We start from the raw sequence: 19,537 nt of genomic DNA, 5'->3' as shown, positions 1-19,537 counted from the left end.
CGGTCACAGCCACCCGCGCAGGTGCGCCTTTCCATAACCCACCCAGCCTACAGACGCAGACAACGTCACGCTGGCTTCCCAATCCTCCTTCTCTACTTCCTCTGGCCAACGGAGAAGGCGCTCATCGGCTGCAAGGCAGGCGCCATCCAACATCACCCTCCCCGATATCATCGAATCGCGAAGTAGGCTCGGCACAACGAGCGGTCTCTCGGGCCGCTCCCTGGGTGAAGGCCTGCCCACAATACCCAGTACCCCAGGTATCGCGGACATGTCTAGGTCCTCCTCGCCCCAGCCCGGAGGGTGGTCGAGTCCAGGCTTGAACACGCCTTACGATAACAGCGGGCAGAGCAGTCCATACCCCAATGGCTCCTCCTCACACAATGTCACTTGGGCATCGGCTCAGGCCCGGAGTGCTGAGGTCAAAGGCTACCCTGCTTTCACTCCTAGAGGCCAAGGTTTCTTTGGCAAGCACTTTCGCAAGATATCTACGAGTCTGCCCTTCAATCATAGCGACAAGGAAAAGCTTGGCCGAGGACGGTCTCAGGGCAACAAGTTCACACGGGCTCTCAATGGCATAGTTTGGAATCTGTGGCGCCTGCGGAAACGAGTCATGGTCTTGTTTTTGGTTACGTTTCTTCTTTTCTTTTGGAATTTCAACACACGTAAGTCTAAGCACTTGATCCTCTATTCCGTCCATTGGTACTGACGCCCGTAGCCATACGTCGAGCATACAGACGCTCAGCATGGTTCGGTGGCGGCAGTAAATATGTCGTCATCTTGGCTGCAAATCAAGGTGGAGGTGTGATGGAATGGAAGGGTCCCCGTGAATGGGCCATTGAGCGTGACAGCGTTAAGAATAAGAAAAAGTATACCAGGAACTGGGGCTACGAATTGGAGATTGTTGACATGAGCACGAAGAAGCGCTACGCACACGAGTGGAGGGAGAGCTGGGAGAAGGTGGACACGATCCGCAATGCTATGCGCAAATACCCGCACGCTGAATGGTAAGTATGCTGCAATCGACGCTGCAACCAACGCTCACACAGCACAGGTTCTGGTGGCTGGACACGAACACATTCATCATGGAACCAACCTACTCCCTGCAGAAGCACGTTTTCAAGCAGCTGCAAGACGTCACGTACCGCGATATCAACATTTACAACCCTCTCAACATTACACATCCTTTGACAGACGAATACCTCGATCCTGAAACACGCTCGCCGGTGGGAGACGGCAGAGTCGATTCTGTGAACATGCTGGTGCCTCAAGATTGCGGTGGTTTCAATTTGGGCTCGTTCATGGTGCGGAGAAGCGTCTGGACGGACAGGTTGCTTGATATCTGGTGGGATCCCGTTGGATACGAGCAGAAACACATGCAATGGGAGCACAAGGAACAGGATGCATTCGAGCACATGTACCAAAACCAGCCTTGGATCCGGCCCCACGTTGCGTTCATCCAGCAACGTCAAATCATGAGTTTCCCGCCAGGTGCCTGCGGTGATCAGGGCGACAACCCGGACATCCATTACCAAGAGAAGGACCGCGACTTCCTAGTCAACATGGCTGGCTGTGAGTGGGGTCGCGACTGCTGGGCTGAAATGTACAAATACCGCGAGCTTAGCAACCACCTCAACAGAACACCATGGGAGAAGTTCAAGGACGGCCTCTCGGGCTTCTTCAAGAGCAAGTCGAAGAAGGACGGGAAGAAGGATGGAAAGAAAGAAGAGAAGAAGAATTAAATGGCAATCAACGATGTATCCGAGGCGGTATCGAGTGTATTTCTGACATTTCTCGCATTTTGATGGAAGCCAGGATTCGGCTTATGGGTTTACAATAATACTGATGCGCGGACGGGAATGCACAGCCCTTGGAGCTGCATACTCTCAGCATACATAATGCCGGAGTTGGCGTCATGCACCTATACCCCTACAAGGCTGACTATTTGGGAATTAGGTGGGCAGCCGGACGGAATGTGGCGTTGTCATTTCTACAAATGTTATTTCTTGGGTCCAAACGTTGCCTCGAATTCAAATCATTGTCATCCTTTGACCAGCTTCTCCGCACGGAAGCCCCCGCTATCCCCAGGGCTTGTTGGGGCGATGGTATTGGTCGTCGAGGTTATCTAGGTACCCTAGTCCTCTGCAGCATGTCTGCTTGTTTGGAAACCCTGCAAAATAGAAGCAAGTTGTCGACATCGAGTCCACACACTGCATATCTCGTGACTTTTGCAGCATGATGACGTGATTGATGGCGTCTGACGAGCAAGCCTGGAGAAAGCACCTTGGTGCAATGATAGGGAAAGTTACTGAGTCGCTCACCGAGCAAAGGACTACAGGCTTGCATGGCTGTCTCAAAAAACGTCAGTCCAGTGGCAGACGAGCTCGAAATGTACATGCACATGTCCCGTATGCAGGCAGGTGAGCATGCACAGATCCCACGACTCCAAAAGGGTAGGTTGATGAGCGGCGCCTGATTCGTCCATCTCCCACGTCCCATTGCCAATGGTCATACGCCAGCACACGGGACACGGGGCCAGGGACGAGCAGCCGACTGCCTTCTCCGACTCCATCTCTACTACTTTCCTCTCCTCAGGTTGAAGCCCCATTGAGCCCACGTCCAACCTTCTTTTTGGTTGCGTTTCTTTTAGGCCCCGCCCAACGCGACAACCACAACCCACGTTCCCCCTTTCAGGCCGTGCGCAAGCTGGGGAAACAGTACAGGTAGCGTCAGCGCGCTCATAACTCCAGGCTTATCTCCTGCTCCCGCCGTAGTGACTCGACGGCACAGCCCCGAGACCTCTGGAGCCTCAGTTTTGTGTAGCTCCATACCGTGGTCTGCTGTTTCGCAGTCGCCCTTGCCTACCGCCGTCCTAGGTCTACTGCGCTTCGATACCCCGAGTCCGAACAAAGAACCGAAGTCGGCACGGCCCTTGGGGCCCACTGGAGCGCATATCTCCCCACCTGTAGAGATAGGGTCCAAGCTTATAAAGACGTATCCGGACACCGGTTACTACTCGAATCCTTGAAGCTCAAAGGGTGCCATGCACGACCATCGGCCACAGCGACCAGGCCGCCAGTTTGCAAGTGTTGAAGAGGCGCATCGTCCAGACCAAACCATGGCTTCTTCACGACCAGTTGCGTCGCTATCCAGGCCCTCAGATGGTACGTTCATCTCTATACTTGCCTGTATTCTTGACGCCTTCTCTGCCCTGCCCCTTCCATATCAGTGTATCCAAGCATGAGCTTATATCAAGTGTACAGAGTCATGGATCGATATCGCATCAGGGCCCTCGTCGACCTCTTTGTGTTCTGCTACTGACGAGATCATCACGACTGGTCTCACGGTACAGCACGACTCAACACTACACAGGCGGCAGAACAGGCGCTCACGAGGCGGTGGCCAGTTCTCCATAGGAACCGGACACAGAGTTACAGCCGCAGGGGGAAACAGCAGCCAGGAGGAGTATGAAGAGAGCGAGAGCGAGTCGGACCGCGTCATGACGTCTTCAAATGAGGCCCTTGGTCTATCCCCACTGAGACATGACCCTTCGTCCCGAAGCCCACTGTCGGTGGCATCTTCAGAAACCCTGTCGGACAGAGAAGACGATGACGAGAACGCAACTGCCGTCAACTATCCACGTTCTACACGACGCGAGTTTCAGCCGCGACCAAACGCCTTCTCACGTCCGAACGCACAACAAGCCATCCGATCACACTCTGGCACACTGTACACACCTCGTAGAGCTGTGAGGCCAACTGGGCAGCGGCAACAGTCTTATCCTCAGCACACTCCCTTCAACGCCGTAGCTCCCAACTATCAACCCGACCACGACGAAGCTCTGCGCGCCAGCCTATCGACTTTGTTGTCCGCAGCAGCAGCAGTGCGAGGGCTACCCAAGCCAGGACAGCCACGTACAGCCCCGCCATCGTCCACTCGAGTCGATCCGACGTCGCTCCGGATGGTACCTGAGTCTGTCGCTTTGGGCAACATATCCGAGGAGTCTACCTCCTCCCCACGCAGTACCAGCAGCAGCCCCTCCGAGAAGCCCAAGCGAAAAGCAAACCCGCCCATGGCAGCCGCACGAAGTGGCAGCAAGGACCGCCGCGCAATCAGAAAGGTGCGCAAGTCCGGCCCGCTTATCGAGGAGATTAGCCCAACACTGCTCACTTGGGTTGTCAGTGCTGGCGTTGTAGTCCTCGTGAGTGCTATTGGCTTCTCGGCAGGCTATGTTGCTGGCAAAGAAGCAGGCCACGCAGAGGCTATTGGCCAGGTTGGTGCTGCAGGAGTAGACGCTGGACGTTGTGGCAAGGAGGCTGTATCTGGCATGAAGGGCACCGGTTTGGGTTTGAGGAAGCTGAGATGGGGCTCTGGCACAGGCATTCGCGTCTAAGGGCTTGACGACGTTCACGAAATGATTGCATGGCATGTAGCACGCACAAATATGGGTGGGTCAAGGATGGCGTTATTCTATTCTTTTTATCTTCGCTTTATACAGTTTGTAATATCGATATCACGCGGCATGGCGCTAGATGGGCGTTTGGCTGGATTTGCGCCATGGTTAGAGACAAATCTCGTAGCTCCAGACTCGGGTTGCGTTGATAGCTCCAATACCATTTTATTTTCTGGATATTCCGACTGGTGCTTTTTTCTTTTCGTTTGTCCTGACAATAGTACTAGTAAAGTATGAGAACTCCCCCAAATCACCCTCCAAAATACATCTTGTCAATATCAACTCCCAAAATAAGCCCAAACGTCCCCAACATCAACGACCCAACCAACCCCATCACCACATTAACCTCCCACCCCGCAGCTATAGCCTTGCCCCTCACCAACGCATTCTGCAATCTCCAGAACCGTATCGCTCCAACCAGCACAACCACGATGCCCATGCAAATAAATGTGGCCGACAACGGCTTCCCGATCTTGTAGAACCCAAAATGAGGCTGTGGATGCGGACTATGCTGTAGCCGGAACAGCTGTGCGATAATCACACCCGTTACTACGAGGAGAAGCGAGGTACGCAGGTAGCCGAGGAAAGTGCGCTCGAGTGCTTTTGCGCGGGGAGGATCATCTTGTTAGTCGCGTATGTTCGAGACAAGTGTTTTTTTTTTGGGGGGGGGGGGGATGACAATGAATGAAAGGAGACGTAGTACTTACCCAGGTGGTCTCTAAGCGATCCTTCTTCCATGACCAGACTTATCTGTGTACGCCAGAACTTGGCGATTGGGTCGTAGAATCGCGTCTTACACGGTATTGTTGCATTGTGGTCTTCCGTCTCTTGAGGTACATCATCTGCTTGCGTGCTGGCATAGTGGCTCAACTCATCTCTCGGGTCATGCTCTGTATTTGCTTCACTTGGTGTTGCGGCTCTCTTGCGCCTTACGGGTTCTAGCTCTTTTGCAACGCGCTGCCGTTCATGGCGTATGGCAACCTCAGAGTCTGGGTGCTGTTCATCCCGCGCACAGCTGTGGATATGTAGGGCTGCTGAGGGGATGTTAAGAGGCGGTATTGGTGGAGCACGAGGCGGTGGAGGGTCACTCATGAATCAGGTCTGCCAAGTACTAAGTTCTGTAGTAACAAAGACAATATCAATAGCCAGGAAATGTTATCAGTTATGATCAATGGGTGCAGAGTCAGTGCGCTATATCTGACCATACCTTCTGCCGATAAGACCGGTGGAGCAAGGTGGTGCGTGTGAGGTCGGTCTCCAAATGCGTCACAGGAAGCTTAGGCGTAGGGATGGGCTCGGATCATCGCATCGGACCATCGCATTTCCTTGATTCCAACCCTCCAAACCACAGTCACTTTCACCAATCTTAGTCTATCTTTAGATTTCGGCCTCACCATACACCGTGTAGGTACCATTGCACAAAATAGACGATCTCATTGATTGCTACAGTAGCATTTCTATACGAGTCGGGCAAAATAGCTTCTGATCACTTTACTTTGACATGAACTTACTGGCCATGTTCAACACACCACCAAGAGCGCTGCCAGAGCCGCCGCCACTTCCGCCACTTCCGCCACCCATCTGTGACTTCATGTAGAACTGGAGTGCCATCTTTCCTGCCTGGACGATGGCGTCCTGCTTGGTAGCGCTAGGGTCCTACTTTTGTCAGTGCGTGTTTCGATAATCAGGTCAGTCAGTGCTTACCGTGTTGCCCTGGCTCTGCTGCTTATCAAACAGCTGGGCGGCCTGGCCCATGGCCATACCGATGAACTTGTTCTGTCCACCCTTGGCATCCTCATTGCTGCTGTTGTTAAACATCTTCAATGCCTGCATAGCGGCAGCAGCGCCAACATTGTTCGAGCTGGCTTGCCCACCTCCGCTCCCACCGTTGCCATAGAACTTCTCGTGCTGTTTGACCGCATCATCTTCGTCCACACTCTCATTCTGGTAACTGTTCTTGTTGCCAGCTAGCATACCAAGAGCACTGGTAAACAGGCTGGAGTCGCCGCCGCTACCATATTCAGATGCAGCATGCTGAGCTGCGCCAGAGAAGTCGTCGGAGGATCCACCATGACCACCACCTCCGCCGTAGGACGTGCCAGTAGAGTGCTGGCCTCCCTGGTTACCTGATCCGCCATATCCTCCTGAGCTGCCTCCATAACCTCCTGATGGGCGGTCGTTATCGTCGTCACGTCTTGAGCCGCTTCCATGGTTACCTCCTGAGCTACCTCCGTAGCCACCTGACGGACGGTCGTTGTCATCGTCGCGCCTTGAGCCGCTTCCGTAGCCTCCAGACGGGCGATCGTTGTCGTCATCGCGTCCAGATTTACCTCCATAACCGCCTCCTGAGCTGCCTCCGTAGCCACCTGACGGACGGTCGTTGTCATCGTCACGTCTCGAGCCGCTCCCGTAGCCTCCTGATGGGCGGTCATTGTCATCATCGCGCCTGGAGCTGCCTCCATAGTTGCCTCCTGAGCTACCACCATAACCGCCTGATGGACGGTCATTGTCATCGTCACGTCTTGAGCTGCCGCCGTAGCCTCCTGATGGGCGGTCATTATCATCATTGCGGCCTGAGCTACCTCCGTAACTACCTGACGGGCGGTCGTTGTCGTTGTCACGTCCTGAGCTTCCGTAACCGCCAGATGGACGGTCATTGTCATTGTCGCGCCCTCCATAACCACCTGAGGTGCGATCGTTGGAGTTGCGACGTCCTGAGCTGCCTCCATAGCCACCGGAAGTGCGGTCATTATCATTGTCGCGTCCCGAGCTGCCACCATAGCCGCCTGATCTGTTGTCATCTCCATAGCCGCTTCCGCCGCCCCCGGAGTATCCCTCCTGGGACCGGCCAGACTGCTGACCGTACTCGCTGCGATCGTTGTTGTAAGACATTGTCAGATTATGGAGATCTGGTTCAGCATCAGTAGAGCGTAGGGGGAGGGATTGAACGGGTAAGGCAGGGTCTAAACACGCCGTGTAAAGGAACAAATTAAGCTTGCCAGTTCATCTGAGATACTTGCAGCTTATTTTGAGTTTGTTTGGATCTACAGGGGCAGCCCAATTGCCTGCGGGGTAGGTCTCAAGGCAATGGCAAGACAACGTGACAGATGCATAGAGGAGAAGCAACTTACTGTGAAAAAGAATCGAACGTTGGCACTGGTTAAGGTTCAATTGAGTTGTGAAAAAGGAGAAGAGAGAGTTGAGTTCATAAAAGCAGGAAATCAAGGTATCTAAATGGCAGCTGCGGCTGGAGCTCCCACGCGCCTGGTGCCCCTCCACAGACTCCCCGGTTTCCCTCGCCCCACTCCTAATGACGTATGCCTGCACCACCACGCTGCAGGATCATCGTCCATGATTCGTGCCTCGACGCGGCTGGAGAATGTCACGCCAGCCAATTGAGCCGTGAATGAGACAGCTTTCCGTCTTCAATGTCATACTTGGCATCGCCTGCGGGGTCCACGCCAGACAGTATAGAGTATTACAGATTGCGTGTTCATATCCCTACGATCCCCACCCCGCGCTATATATACCAAAGTTTGTCACACTAACACGTCGAAGCCATGCTAAACTTGTCCACGGAGGTAAGGTCCCTTTCAAAGTGGAACCTAGCAGTCCTCGTCATCCTGGTACTCTGGCATAATGATCTCACATGACTTGTGCGTGTTATCACAACCAGTACAGGCATATTCAGACTACCCTCCTCCACAATAGCACCCTCTAACCTTTATCCTGGCTCCATCTATTAAATCCACAATTCGATTGTGACAGCCAATGATCCACCTTGAACAATATATGGGAACGCTGAGTATCACTGAAACATGACAAGCTCAGATTGAACTACATAAGTATTCATGTTACCTAGCCACACATGCGATGGAGAACTTCCACCGGGCCAGAGGTAAAGAGAATATCCCAACTCCTCCAAACTGCAAATGCAGTTGACCGTATGATGACAACGCTGTATACACTAGAACATAATTTTTATCCCACCCCTTTTCATGAGACATTCACCCCAATTAGGGCGAGCTTCGGCTAGATCTTACACCCCAGCACTCCTTCCCCCGCGTCGGATTTGAGCATTGAGCTATCCGTTTAGAGTGGCCTGCCACCAACGAAGTCACTCCACGACCTGACCTCGCTTGGGATACCCTCCTTCTTGGGTAGCTTCTCGCTCATACATTGAGCAAACAGGACTGCAGTCTGCAGCAAGTTAGCTTCCAGATTCATCAGTACAAAGCAGAAAGACTCACCTTGGGCTCCATAAACAGTGGCACACCAAAGTCGACGGCGTTCCTCCTCATAACGTAGTCCTCGTCGAACAGGCCGTTCGCCCTGTACTTGGCCAGGTTGAAGCAACCGCGGATGTTGTTCTTCTCAAACACCTCACGCAGCTTCCTCTTGTCATCCTTGGGGAACTCGATGACGTCAACAGTGACGCCCTCTGTGTTCTTCTCCAGAAGCTCCTTTACTTCCTTGTTGGCAGCAAGGAACCTGTAGCCAAGCGCGTGCACGTATTTGGCAATCTGGATCAGAGAGTTGGAGTGTAGTGAGCCAGGAGTGACATCACCACCGAACAAGAGACCCTCACCAGGCTGGGGGAGGCGGAAGTTCATTTGTGATTGCGCAGATGCCCAGTAGGCCTCGACAAGGTCCTTACCAAAGCAGGCCATCTCACCAGTAGACGACATCTCTACGCCAAGGTAGGGGTCAGCACCAGCCAACCTGGTCCAGGAGAATTGAGGGACCTTGGTGGCGAGGTAGTTCCTCTCCACAGCCATGAGATCAGTAGGCTCAGGGACGTCACGGCCGACAAGAGCCTTTGTGGCAACATCAATGAAGTTGGTACCAAGGACCTTGCTGACAAAGGGGAACGAACGAGAAGCACGGAGGTTGCACTCGATGACCTTGAGGTTCGGCTCAGAGCCCTCGACTTCCTCCTTGATGATTTGCATGTTGAAGGGACCAGTGATGTTCCAGGCCTTGGCAACCTTGTCGGCAATCTCCTTGACACGCTCTTGGATGCGCTTGTCAAGGTTAACTGGTGGCAGTACAAGGGTAGCATCACCAGAGTGAACACCAGCGTTCTCAACGTGCTCGCTGACCGCGTGAACAAGGACATTTCCGTTGGAAGCAACAGCATCGCAGTCAATTTCTTGAGCGCCGTCAATAAACTTGGTAATGACGACTGGGTGGTCGGGTGACACGTTGGAGGCAGCGAGGAGCTTCTCCTTCAGTTCATCCTCACCACGGATGACAGTCATGGCGGCACCAGAAAGGACGTACGATGGGCGGACAAGAACTGGGTACCCAACAGAGCTTGCAAACTTCTTTGCATCATCGTAAGAAGTGAGTTCCTTCCAAGCTGGCTGGTCTACACCAATTGAGTCCAGAATAGAAGAGAACTTGTGACGATCTTCGGCCTTGTCGATATCTGCGGGATCGGTTCCGAGAACCTTGGCCTTGCCAGACTCCTGCAGCTTCAGAGCAATGTTCTGGGGAAGCTGACCACCGACAGAGACGACAACTCCGCTGGCGGTTTCAAGCTCGTAGATATCCATCACACGCTCATAGCTGAGCTCTTCGAAGTAGAGCTTGTCGGCGACATCGAAATCCGTACTGTAGGTCTCTGGGTTGTAGTTGATCATGACAGTCTTCTTGCCAAGTGCGTTGAGGGAGCGGGTAGCGTTGACAGCGCACCAATCGAACTCGACAGAGCTTCCAATACGGTAGACACCGCTACCAAGAACGATGACACCATGGTCATCAAAGGTAACATCGTGCGATGAGGCGTTGTACGTAGTGTAAAGGTAGTTCGTGTTTGCAGGGAACTCAGCAGCCAAGGTATCAATACGCTTAACCCATGGCCTGATTCCAAAGCCGGTTCTGCGGGCGCGGACCTCGTCTTCTGTGCTGTTAACTGCCTTTGCAATCTGCTTGTCAGAGAAACCAAGCTTCTTGGCCTTGAGGATAATCTCCTTCTTGAGGCCGAACAGGCTGCCAATGTTCTCAAGTTCCTTTGTGCAGTCGACAATGTTCTGGAGCTTGTGCAAGAACCACTTGTCAATCTTAGTGAGATCATGAACCTTATCAACGGAGTAGCCTTCGTGGAACAGAGCTTGACCAACAGCAAGCCATCGTCGATCAGTAGGGTTCTTGAGCTCTTCATCGAGGCTCTCGCCGTACTTTTCACCCTGGAAACCGAGGTACTTGGGGTCGACTTGTCGGCAAGCCTTTTGGAAAGACTCTTCGAATGTACGTCCAATAGCCATAACCTCACCGACCGACTTCATGGAGCTGCCGATGTCGCGCTTGACATTCTGGAACTTGCTGAGATCCCATCGAGGCATCTTGGTGACAACATAGTCCAGACTAGGCTCGAAGTTTGCGGTTGTGGTCTTGGTGACGGCATTTGGTAGTTCAGGAAGCGTGTGTCCAAGACCAATCTTGGCTGCAGTGTAAGCTAGAGGGTAACCAGTTGCTTTGGAAGCCAGTGCAGATGAACGAGAAAGACGAGCGTTGACTTCAATGACACGGTAATCGAGACCATCTGGCTGCAGGCAGTACTGTACGTTGCACTCTCCAACAACTCCCAAATGCCTGACAATCTTGATGGACGCAGATCGGAGCATGTGGTATTCCTCGTCGCTGAATGTCTGACTTGGCGATACGACAATACTGTCACCGGTGTGGACACCAAGAGGATCAAAGTTTTCCATGTTGCAGACTGTAATGCAGTTGTCGCTTGCATCACGCACAACCTCATATTCAGCCTCCTTCCAGCCCTTGAGAGACTTCTCGACCAAGATTTGGGGTGACAGCGTGAGCGAACGAGCTGACAAGTTCTTCAGCTCTTCGGGGTTGTTTGCGAAACCAGAACCGAGACCACCCAGTGCATATGCAGCACGAACAATGATCGGGTATCCGACCTTTTCAGCAGCATCCAACGCCTCGTCTACCGTGGAGACGGCAATTGACTTGGCAATGGGAATGTTGATTTCTTCCAAAGCGCGCGCGAAGAGATCACGGTCCTCACTCGTCTTGAGAGTCTGGACGCTAGTACCGAGTACCTTGACACCATATTTTTCAAAAATGCCCTTGGCATCCATCTGGACACCCAGGTTCAATGCAGTTTGACCACCAAAGCTGAGGAAGATTCCGTCGGGCTTCTCCTTCTGGATGACATATTCGGCGTATTCGGGAGTTACAGGCAAGTAGTAGATTTCATCGGCGAGCACGTGGGATGTTTGGATAGTAGCAATATTAGGGTTGAGCAGCACGGATTTGACGCCGGCTTCCCTCAGAGCCTTGAGCGCCTGTGAACCTGCAATCCAATGAGCATATGGTCATTCTCGCGTAATTGTGTTTAGTGGTGTTTGCGCACCTGAGTAGTCAAACTCTCCGGCCTGGCCAATGCTAAGACCACCACTGCCAATGACCAGGACTTTCTTTACGTCGACAAGATCCTGTGCGCCAGAAATGACGCCGCTCTTGAGATACGCCTCGGCACTGGGCGCTGTCTGTGTCTTATTCCATGTTGATGCGACCTTTGTGAATGCCCGCAGTTGCCGGTAAACCGCAGGTGACTCAGTGCTGGAGCGGAGAGAAGTCAGAGGGCGAGCAGCGCGGGTTGTGAAGTTTCGCGAGCATGCAGAAGATGCCAATGAGCGAGTTTGACCTGTGAGGGTAGGTACGCGACGTGCTAGACGCCCGCAGAGAGCCATTTGCAGGCGGACAAGCGGCTTGAGGGCTGTGAGCTCGTTGTAGGTGGGAGCGACAAAGAAAGGCGACGCACGCGCTGGAAAAAAGTCGCTCGATGGCCGGCGGGGGGAATTGAAGAAGTATAGCTCGACCCTAGCGGAGCCAGAGCACAAATGACTCCCTCAAGGTTTATGAACAATCTGTGGGGAAAGCTGCGATGCGGCAGCCAAAAAAATCCAATGATGCGCAACGGACCAATCAGGCTATCTCCGATAACGCTCAGATAAGACCGTCGGCGATCACCAACTACGCAATGGAGAGGGGAGCTGTGAATTGCTTCAATTGCACGCTGACATTGCGCATTCAAATGTTCGCTCGTCGACGCGTGGTGACTCAGTCAAGACGCACGATCCAGTCTGTTACCGGCCTACCCGCCTCTCCATTGTCCCGTCTTGTCACCAAGAACCTCTCCATGCGGAGGACCGATTACGGCGCCGAAGATCGATCTCCATCCTCTAGCACACAGCGCCGATGAGCAGAAATTTTGACATCGTCTTGCAGAACTTTTCTCAATACAGTCATACGGGTACTAGCTTGTGTGTCTTGGCACACTTGCATCAACATTGCATTACTACTTTGAGACTCGGACACGCTTCATGGGTAGTCGTATTCCCCCCAGAACATTTAGCATGATTCGTTGCCCGACCAACCCTAAACTATTTCCTGACTGCCTCGTGGAGCTAGCCGACAACATTGACAGATTTTGCAACTGCAATAGCACAGTCATCGATGGACTCCAAGTTTTTTTGAGAAGCTTTGTGGAGTCCTCGGCCCGTAGTACGGCGAAATACTGCTCGCTAGCATCGAGCCGGTGCCATGCGTGAGACTGCCTCGATCGCAGCGCCAATCTCCTCCCGTATCTAGTACATGGACATGTCGCGTTCTCCTCGCGGTAGACTCATCTCACCCTGCTTTTTTTGCTTTGTCTGCTGCCGCATGTCGCGCCTTGTACTCCCGCGGGCTCTCTAATGCTTTCTTCTGTACACCGCCCAATCGCTGCCTCAGACTCGGCTTGGCCCACATTCCAACCTGATCCTCTCGAGCCTTCTTCTCTGCTGCGCGGTACTGGTCTTCAGCAGTTCCAAACTCTGCACCTGACTTGGCTTCATATACCGTCGCCAATCCCGCCTTTAACATCTCCAACCCCACGTCTTTCTTAAAGAACCATCGGCGCACATAAACTTGGGCTACCACACGGTCGTACTGATCACGTCTATATATGTATGCGCGTACTCGGCGATGGTGGATAAGGCCAATGAGCCAGTCTTGGGCTTCCTTTGCAAAAGGCTGAGCCTCTCGGCCCCAGTGCGCAAGTTCAGGCGCGTCCACTCCAGCGATGCGTATATGAAGCTGTTGGTCTAGTTAGTTATGTATCTGATGGCCATGTAAGCCCAGAACAGTGCAGTTCGGGCTTGGGACCCGATTGACACTCACTGTCTGCTGAGCCAAAGCCTCTTTCGTAGTCGGCACCCTCTTCCAAGGTAGCCATCCCCATCCTGCTATTCTCCCGCCAGGCGTGTGGTAAAATCTGAAATTATCTGCGTCCCCTACGCTCGTGACTTGGCCAAATAGACTTCTGCGACGGAAGTAATCTGGTTTGATGTGGTTCACTGTTGGTATTCTTCGTAGGTAGGCCTTGTAGAAACGGAGCGCAGCAACCATTGATGCTGTTAGCGCGAGAGACGGAATCAGGGTCCGCGGTTCAGTCCATGACCCTGCAAAACTGGTCGACGTTGTTGGTGCGGTCCATGAAGGAAGGCCGTTCTTCTTTTTGTCGTCATCATCGTTGCCTGACCAGGGCCATCGCATCTTTCTTCTTCCTTGAATGCGAGGTCGCGGGAAAGGGTTTGTCTGGGCAGACGACGAAAGCCGACGGGTCGGCTGAAGCGATACTGCGTTAACCCTACGGAGATTGGCTAGCGTGGTTGAGCACGTGATTTTATCCCACCAAACATTGGATGTTTCTTATGCCAGGTTGGAATGGTTGTGAAATTAGGAAAAATGAACAAATTCACGTCTGCGGTTTCATCGCCGAACCAAAAAGAAAACCGATACAATAGTGAAGAGCAAACGTATGCCAAGGGGACAGGTTCAAATGGCAGGATTAAAGTATATCATGCGCAAAGAATCCGGGATTGCTACTGGTTACTCTGGATTACCTTGGTATCTTGATGCCATATGGAGCAGAAGTATATCACATAAGTCGAATCTCGTTGTCAGATGAGCTTCAAGAGCCGAGGTCCTACACGATTACCTTGTATGAGCTCATACTATATCATCATCTCACCATGTCAAATGGGGAACTGATTATTCGATCGTACTGGCTGACATATATTTTCATAAGGCATGAGCGATATCTCATATGCCTTTCTCTCTACTTTGAAGATGGGTATGTGCCAAGATGAACGGTTGGAAAGGCGAACGGCAATGATCGGTGTACACTAGATAGGTGGCAATATTCGGCTTCTAGACGTGTCGTAAACGCAGTATGGTTTGATACGGAGGCTGGCTTGCGAAGGAGAGTTGGTTTCTGCATAAGTTCATCAGCTGTCATCCAAACAGGAGCGAGTCTAAACATCCATGCGTGAAAAGACCAACTGCAAGATCCTTACATTTAATGAGGTGGCTGGCGATCAAACTCATCAAGCGCATAGCATGTGCACCCAATGCGCTCCCGTTGGAGGCTCCGAAAATGTTGATAGGGTTGGCTGAAGCTTATATCACGATGTGCTGGAGCAATGTTCGCTTCCGTACGAGCGGGGTCAGCTACGGCCAACCAGTCACTTTGTTGACGCCAAGCTGTGCATCAACCATCTGAATCTTTACACGGATCCATTATCGCGATGACGGAGCGTGGAGGAATGTTTGAGCTAGTCGGAGAGGGCTGAAGTCAGAAACGACCGGGTTGGTTTCGACCGAGTTTGCCTAGGTGGGTATGGTGCGCTTCTTTCGTGCCTTGACCTCCATAAGTCTGGGCATCCGTCCATCACCTGTCTGCACCCTCCCACCATCGCTACAAGTTCAACAAGGTCCCTCATGCTTTGCAGAATACAACACCGCCCGCTACCCGCTACAACCTTATCGCTGCGATTGTGCGGCCAACGGCTGATTGCGGCTCTGTAGCGGCTTCCCTGTCAGGTGCCTCTCCGTCTTTCCTCCTCGGATCTTTATCAATATGTTCTCCATCGCATCCACAGCCGATCCTACCGCGCTCGATGACGGCTCGTACCTCTTCGATCAGAATCAAGATGATCTGTTGTCATTGCCAATGTCCAATGATAGTATACATCTGAAAGGCGGTGTCGCACCTATACCTGGGTTTAGTAACTTGGGCTACGGCCGGGAATCGAGTGCATCGTCCGTGCACTACGGCGACTCGATTGATACATCAGAACCCAGCACAAGTCACGAGGGGGAAGGATCTACTCCAGGCACATTGGCAAATGGATACACGACAAACTATACTCCTTCGCCACTGCAGCATCCATTTACCCCAAACTCGGCTGTTAACGGCACGACTGGTACCCAGAGAAAACAATCCTCTCATCAAAACCACGTCTCTTCACATACGTCTATCAACGAAAACGGCACGAAAGCTCATTCATCATCAAAAAAGCATCGGAGAGATGGCGCATTCATGGCGGGCACACCACATAGTCTGAGTGGCGAATCACAAGCATCTTCGACTCCTGAGCTTCCGCAATCACACGAACAACCAAAGAAGCATCGCAGGACAAATTCTCTCCCTGTCAAAGGGAAGACTGCCGAAATGAAAGCGAGTTCTAGCATACCTACAGATGTGTCATGGCCTGAATTCGGCCGGCAGTGCATTCTAGCAGCAGAAAACAGCCGGCTCAACCCATTCACCCTGCACCCCACCGAGTACAAGCTTTTACGTGAGCATGTCACTCACGCTCAGGTCACGATTTATCTGAACATCAGAAATGCGATCCTGCGCTTGTGGCATCGCAACCCTCTGGTATACGTCTCTCTCGAAGAAGCTGCAGGGTGCGCCCGTGACAAGCGCTACTTTGGACTAGCAAAGGTGGCATATCTATGGCTTATGAGACATGGATACATCAACTTTGGTTGCGCTGAAGTACCGAATAATGCTGGTATTCCCTCGAAATGCAAAGCAAAGACCTCGACAAGGCGGACAATCATTGTAGTTGGTGCAGGCATGTCGGGACTAGGTTGCGCTCGGCACCTGGAAGGAATTTTTGCCCAACTTGGAGATCAACTAGCAGATGCGGGAGAGCGGCCACCGAAGATTATCATCCTCGAGGCCCGTCCACGTGTGGGTGGTCGAGTGTATTCACATCCTTTTTTGAATCAATCCGGCTCTACACTTCCACCTGGAAATCGTTGCACAGCTGAGATGGGTGCTCAGATTGTTACAGGATACGAACATGGCAACCCGTTGAATGCGATAATCCGAGGCCAGTTGGGTTTGCCTTATCATGGTCTACGAGACAATACGATACTCTACGATTACGATGGCACGGTTGTCGAGAGAAGTCAAGACATACTGGTGGAGAAGCTGTACAACGATGTACTCGAACGGGCGGCAGCATTTCGAAACAAACCTACTGCCCACAGGACAGTAGAGGGTGATCGCAACTTGATGGCTTTTGGTCGTGAGCCCGCTGACGTTGGTGGGCCTACCATTGCAGAGTTAGAAGAGTTTGAGGCCCCTTTGTCAGCAGACGCGATAAGCACAGCATCAACAAAGCAAGAGAAGCCGACTACCGGGATAGAAAAGCTAGCGGGCAGAGCATATCAGTTGAGCGCTGGCTTCGATCCTGATGTCACAGCTGCAAAGTCGGTACAAGATATGGGATGGAAACTGAAGGATGGTGTGACGGGTGACCAAACATTGGACCTCGATACAATTGCAAAGGCATCCGAATACCCGACATTAGGGCAGACAATGGATGAGGGACTCCGACAATACCAGTCACTTGTCGACTTGAAACCCAGAGACATGCGCCTGCTCAGCTGGCACCATGCCAACCTCGAATACGCGAACGCTGTGAGTGTGAACCAGCTTAGTTTGAGCGGCTGGGATCAGGACATAGGGAATGAATTCGAAGGCGAGCATAGTCAGGTAATCGGGGGTTATCAGCAGGTCCCGCGCGGGTTGTGGCAATGTCCTAGCAAGCTGGACGTACGGTTCAGCACGGCTATCAAGACTGTCCACTACAACACGGAAGAACAGCGAGTCGGCAAGGCTGTCAAAATCGAATGCACCAACGGTGAAACATTTGAAGCTGATCATGTTGTGCTCACTACACCCCTGGGGGTACTGAAATCAGGATCTATCAAGTTCGAGCCCCCACTTCCTAGCTGGAAGCAGGATGTGATTGAACGCATGGGGTTTGGACTTTTGAACAAGGTGGGTCTCTCTATTCTGCCGACTGTGCGCTTTCTCACGACATGAATAGATTATCCTCGTGTATGAGAAAGCCTTTTGGGAACCGGATCGAGACATGTTTGGACTGCTCAACGAGGCTGAGCGCGAGGGCAGTATGCGACCAGAAGAGTATTGTTCGAAACGAGGACGGTTCTATCTGTTTTGGAACTGTATAAAGACGAGCGGAAAGCCGGTACTAGTAGCGCTCATGGCAGGCGATGCTGCGCACTACGCCGAGGCGACGTCAGACGACCAGCTTGTCAAAGAAGTGACGGATCGGCTCGACGCAATGTTTGCGCCAAACACTGTCCCACTTCCGTCTGAGGCGATTGTGACGCGGTGGAAGAAGGATCCATTTGCTCGAGGCAGCTACTCATACGTGGGACCAAAGACACAGACGGGTGACTACGATGTCATGGCACGGCCACACGGCCCGCTGCATTTTGCTGGAGAAGCAACATGCGGCACACATCCTGCGACTGTGCACGGGGCGTACTTGTCAGGCCTCCGAGTGGCAGCTGAGGTTGCCGAGAATGTACTAGGGCCGATTGAGATAGCCAGTCCGCTTGTGGAGAAGAAAGCGATCAAGGCCGAATTTTCGACGACGCCGACGGCAGAGTCGAAGCGGCGATTTGAACCGGCTGTGGGACCAGGGCGAGAGAACAAGAGTGGGCGTGTGCAGCGCGATGAAGACTACGAAGCGGCCATTATTGGGGCCATTTTGGAGCAGATTGGCGAACGACCAATCAAGCCCGGGCGGGCAGGCGTCAACCCATTTCTGTTGTTCACGAAAGACTTTTGGTATATTTGCAAGCAAGAGTGTGATGAGGCGCACCGGGTCAAGAGTGGCAATGCTGATGCCAAAGCACCAAAGCAAGAGATTCGCAACGCAGTAGGGTTAAAATGGCGCACGGCAGAGCAGCATGTCAAGCAGCCGTATCTGGATCAGGCTAGCAACGCGCGAGAAGATGCGACGGCAAGTGCAGTCGAGTTCAAGGAGCGGGTTGCTACTTGGGACAAGGAGGCAGCACGCATACGGCGGGAGTACATTCAAGCTCACCCGCCCGAGGGGGGCAATGAGGAGGTGATGCTCAACAGCCGCACGGCGATTGAGCTGGGGGCTGGCAAGCGACTGCGCAGGCTGTGAAGGTGGAGTGGTTGATGTTTTCGTGTTGTATCATTTTATGTGTTATGTAAGTGTATAGGAGCGCCGTTTGCATTTGCAGGCGTTTGTAGATAGGCCCGTATCCTTGTTGTTGTGGTGGTTGGGCAGGCGGGATAATAATTGATATTGGACCTCGCAGAGGGCTATTTTTAGGTAAGGGCAGCGACGCGAGATGGTTGTCAGTTGTCAGACCACTTGTGATGGGCGTCTACGCCACAGTTCGGCAGTGCATGCATGGTATGCGGGATATGTTGGGGAAGGCACGCTCCGCCTAGCAGCTGCTGTTTGTGTACTTGTTAGTCATGGCACGTGACGAGACGTATACCACTTACACCTGCATGTTGCGAGCACTATATCTGTCTCGTCCTGACGTCAACTGCCAAAACAAAAAAAGGCCATCGGAGCCCTGGTCGTGCCCAGCGTGCGGGAAGACGCTAGACGCATGGCCGTTGTCTCCAATGGCGATCTCGCGACAGCCGCCAACAAGCGCCATGCCTACTTGCCGTCGTGCTCCAACAGCCGCCGCGCCTGACTGGTGGGACTTTAGCCATGCATCGAGAGTGCTCTGGGCGGGCACACTAGGCTGGCAGCGGTCGTGTCAAGAGCATTCGACGGCTCTACACATTTACATGTATGTGCATACATGCTCCATGTACTGCATTACAGTATACATGTACCCAGGCCCTGCAGTCGAGGACGGGCAAGTCGCAGGGTGAGACGAGGCAACGGGCGAGGGGGGAGGGATACTGGA

General features: G+C 52.8%; 7 protein-coding genes across 7 annotated transcripts; 3 read left to right on the top strand and 4 right to left on the bottom strand.

Moving 5' to 3' along the window:
• Positions 1-268: 268 nt before the first annotated feature.
• On the top strand, positions 269-1,739 carry COCVIDRAFT_34855 (glycosyltransferase family 34 protein; the record flags this gene model as incomplete). Its single annotated transcript, XM_014704603.1, has 3 exons — positions 269-662; positions 716-1,004; positions 1,052-1,739. 3 exons carry the CDS (start codon positions 269-271, stop codon positions 1,737-1,739), a joined length of 1,371 nt encoding a protein of 456 aa, XP_014560089.1.
• A 1,301-nt stretch (positions 1,740-3,040) lies between these two features.
• On the top strand, positions 3,041-4,390 carry COCVIDRAFT_34854 (hypothetical protein; the record flags this gene model as incomplete). The annotated part of the gene is made up of 2 exons (XM_014704602.1): positions 3,041-3,161; positions 3,261-4,390. 2 exons carry the CDS (start codon positions 3,041-3,043, stop codon positions 4,388-4,390), a joined length of 1,251 nt encoding a protein of 416 aa, XP_014560088.1.
• Positions 4,391-4,700: 310 nt separating this feature from the next.
• On the bottom strand, positions 4,701-5,542 carry COCVIDRAFT_90152 (hypothetical protein; the record flags this gene model as incomplete). The annotated part of the gene is made up of 2 exons (XM_014704601.1): positions 4,701-5,050; positions 5,158-5,542. The coding sequence occupies 2 exons, from the start codon at positions 5,540-5,542 to the stop codon at positions 4,701-4,703; spliced, it is 735 nt and encodes a 244-aa protein (XP_014560087.1).
• A 399-nt stretch (positions 5,543-5,941) lies between these two features.
• Positions 5,942-7,342, bottom strand: COCVIDRAFT_34852 (hypothetical protein; the record flags this gene model as incomplete). The annotated part of the gene is made up of 2 exons (XM_014704600.1): positions 5,942-6,106; positions 6,155-7,342. 2 exons carry the CDS (start codon positions 7,340-7,342, stop codon positions 5,942-5,944), a joined length of 1,353 nt encoding a protein of 450 aa, XP_014560086.1.
• Positions 7,343-8,542: 1,200 nt separating this feature from the next.
• On the bottom strand, positions 8,543-12,171 carry COCVIDRAFT_90279 (hypothetical protein; the record flags this gene model as incomplete). Its single annotated transcript, XM_014704599.1, has 3 exons — positions 8,543-8,650; positions 8,701-11,771; positions 11,832-12,171. The coding sequence occupies 3 exons, from the start codon at positions 12,169-12,171 to the stop codon at positions 8,543-8,545; spliced, it is 3,519 nt and encodes a 1,172-aa protein (XP_014560085.1).
• A 940-nt stretch (positions 12,172-13,111) lies between these two features.
• On the bottom strand, positions 13,112-14,017 carry COCVIDRAFT_90232 (hypothetical protein; the record flags this gene model as incomplete). The annotated part of the gene is made up of 2 exons (XM_014704598.1): positions 13,112-13,558; positions 13,643-14,017. The coding sequence occupies 2 exons, from the start codon at positions 14,015-14,017 to the stop codon at positions 13,112-13,114; spliced, it is 822 nt and encodes a 273-aa protein (XP_014560084.1).
• A 1,366-nt stretch (positions 14,018-15,383) lies between these two features.
• COCVIDRAFT_13158 (hypothetical protein) lies at positions 15,384-18,768 on the top strand (the record flags this gene model as incomplete). Its single annotated transcript, XM_014704507.1, has 2 exons — positions 15,384-17,603; positions 17,653-18,768. 2 exons carry the CDS (start codon positions 15,384-15,386, stop codon positions 18,766-18,768), a joined length of 3,336 nt encoding a protein of 1,111 aa, XP_014559993.1.
• Between the last annotated feature and the right edge of the window lie 769 nt (positions 18,769-19,537).

Source organism: Bipolaris victoriae (genome assembly GCF_000527765.1).
Source record: "Bipolaris victoriae FI3 unplaced genomic scaffold scaffold_14, whole genome shotgun sequence".
In the NCBI taxonomy this organism is placed as follows: domain Eukaryota; kingdom Fungi; phylum Ascomycota; class Dothideomycetes; order Pleosporales; family Pleosporaceae; genus Bipolaris; species Bipolaris victoriae.
Note: the sequence above shows the minus strand (reverse complement) of the source record. Positions and strands in the feature narration are given on the sequence as shown.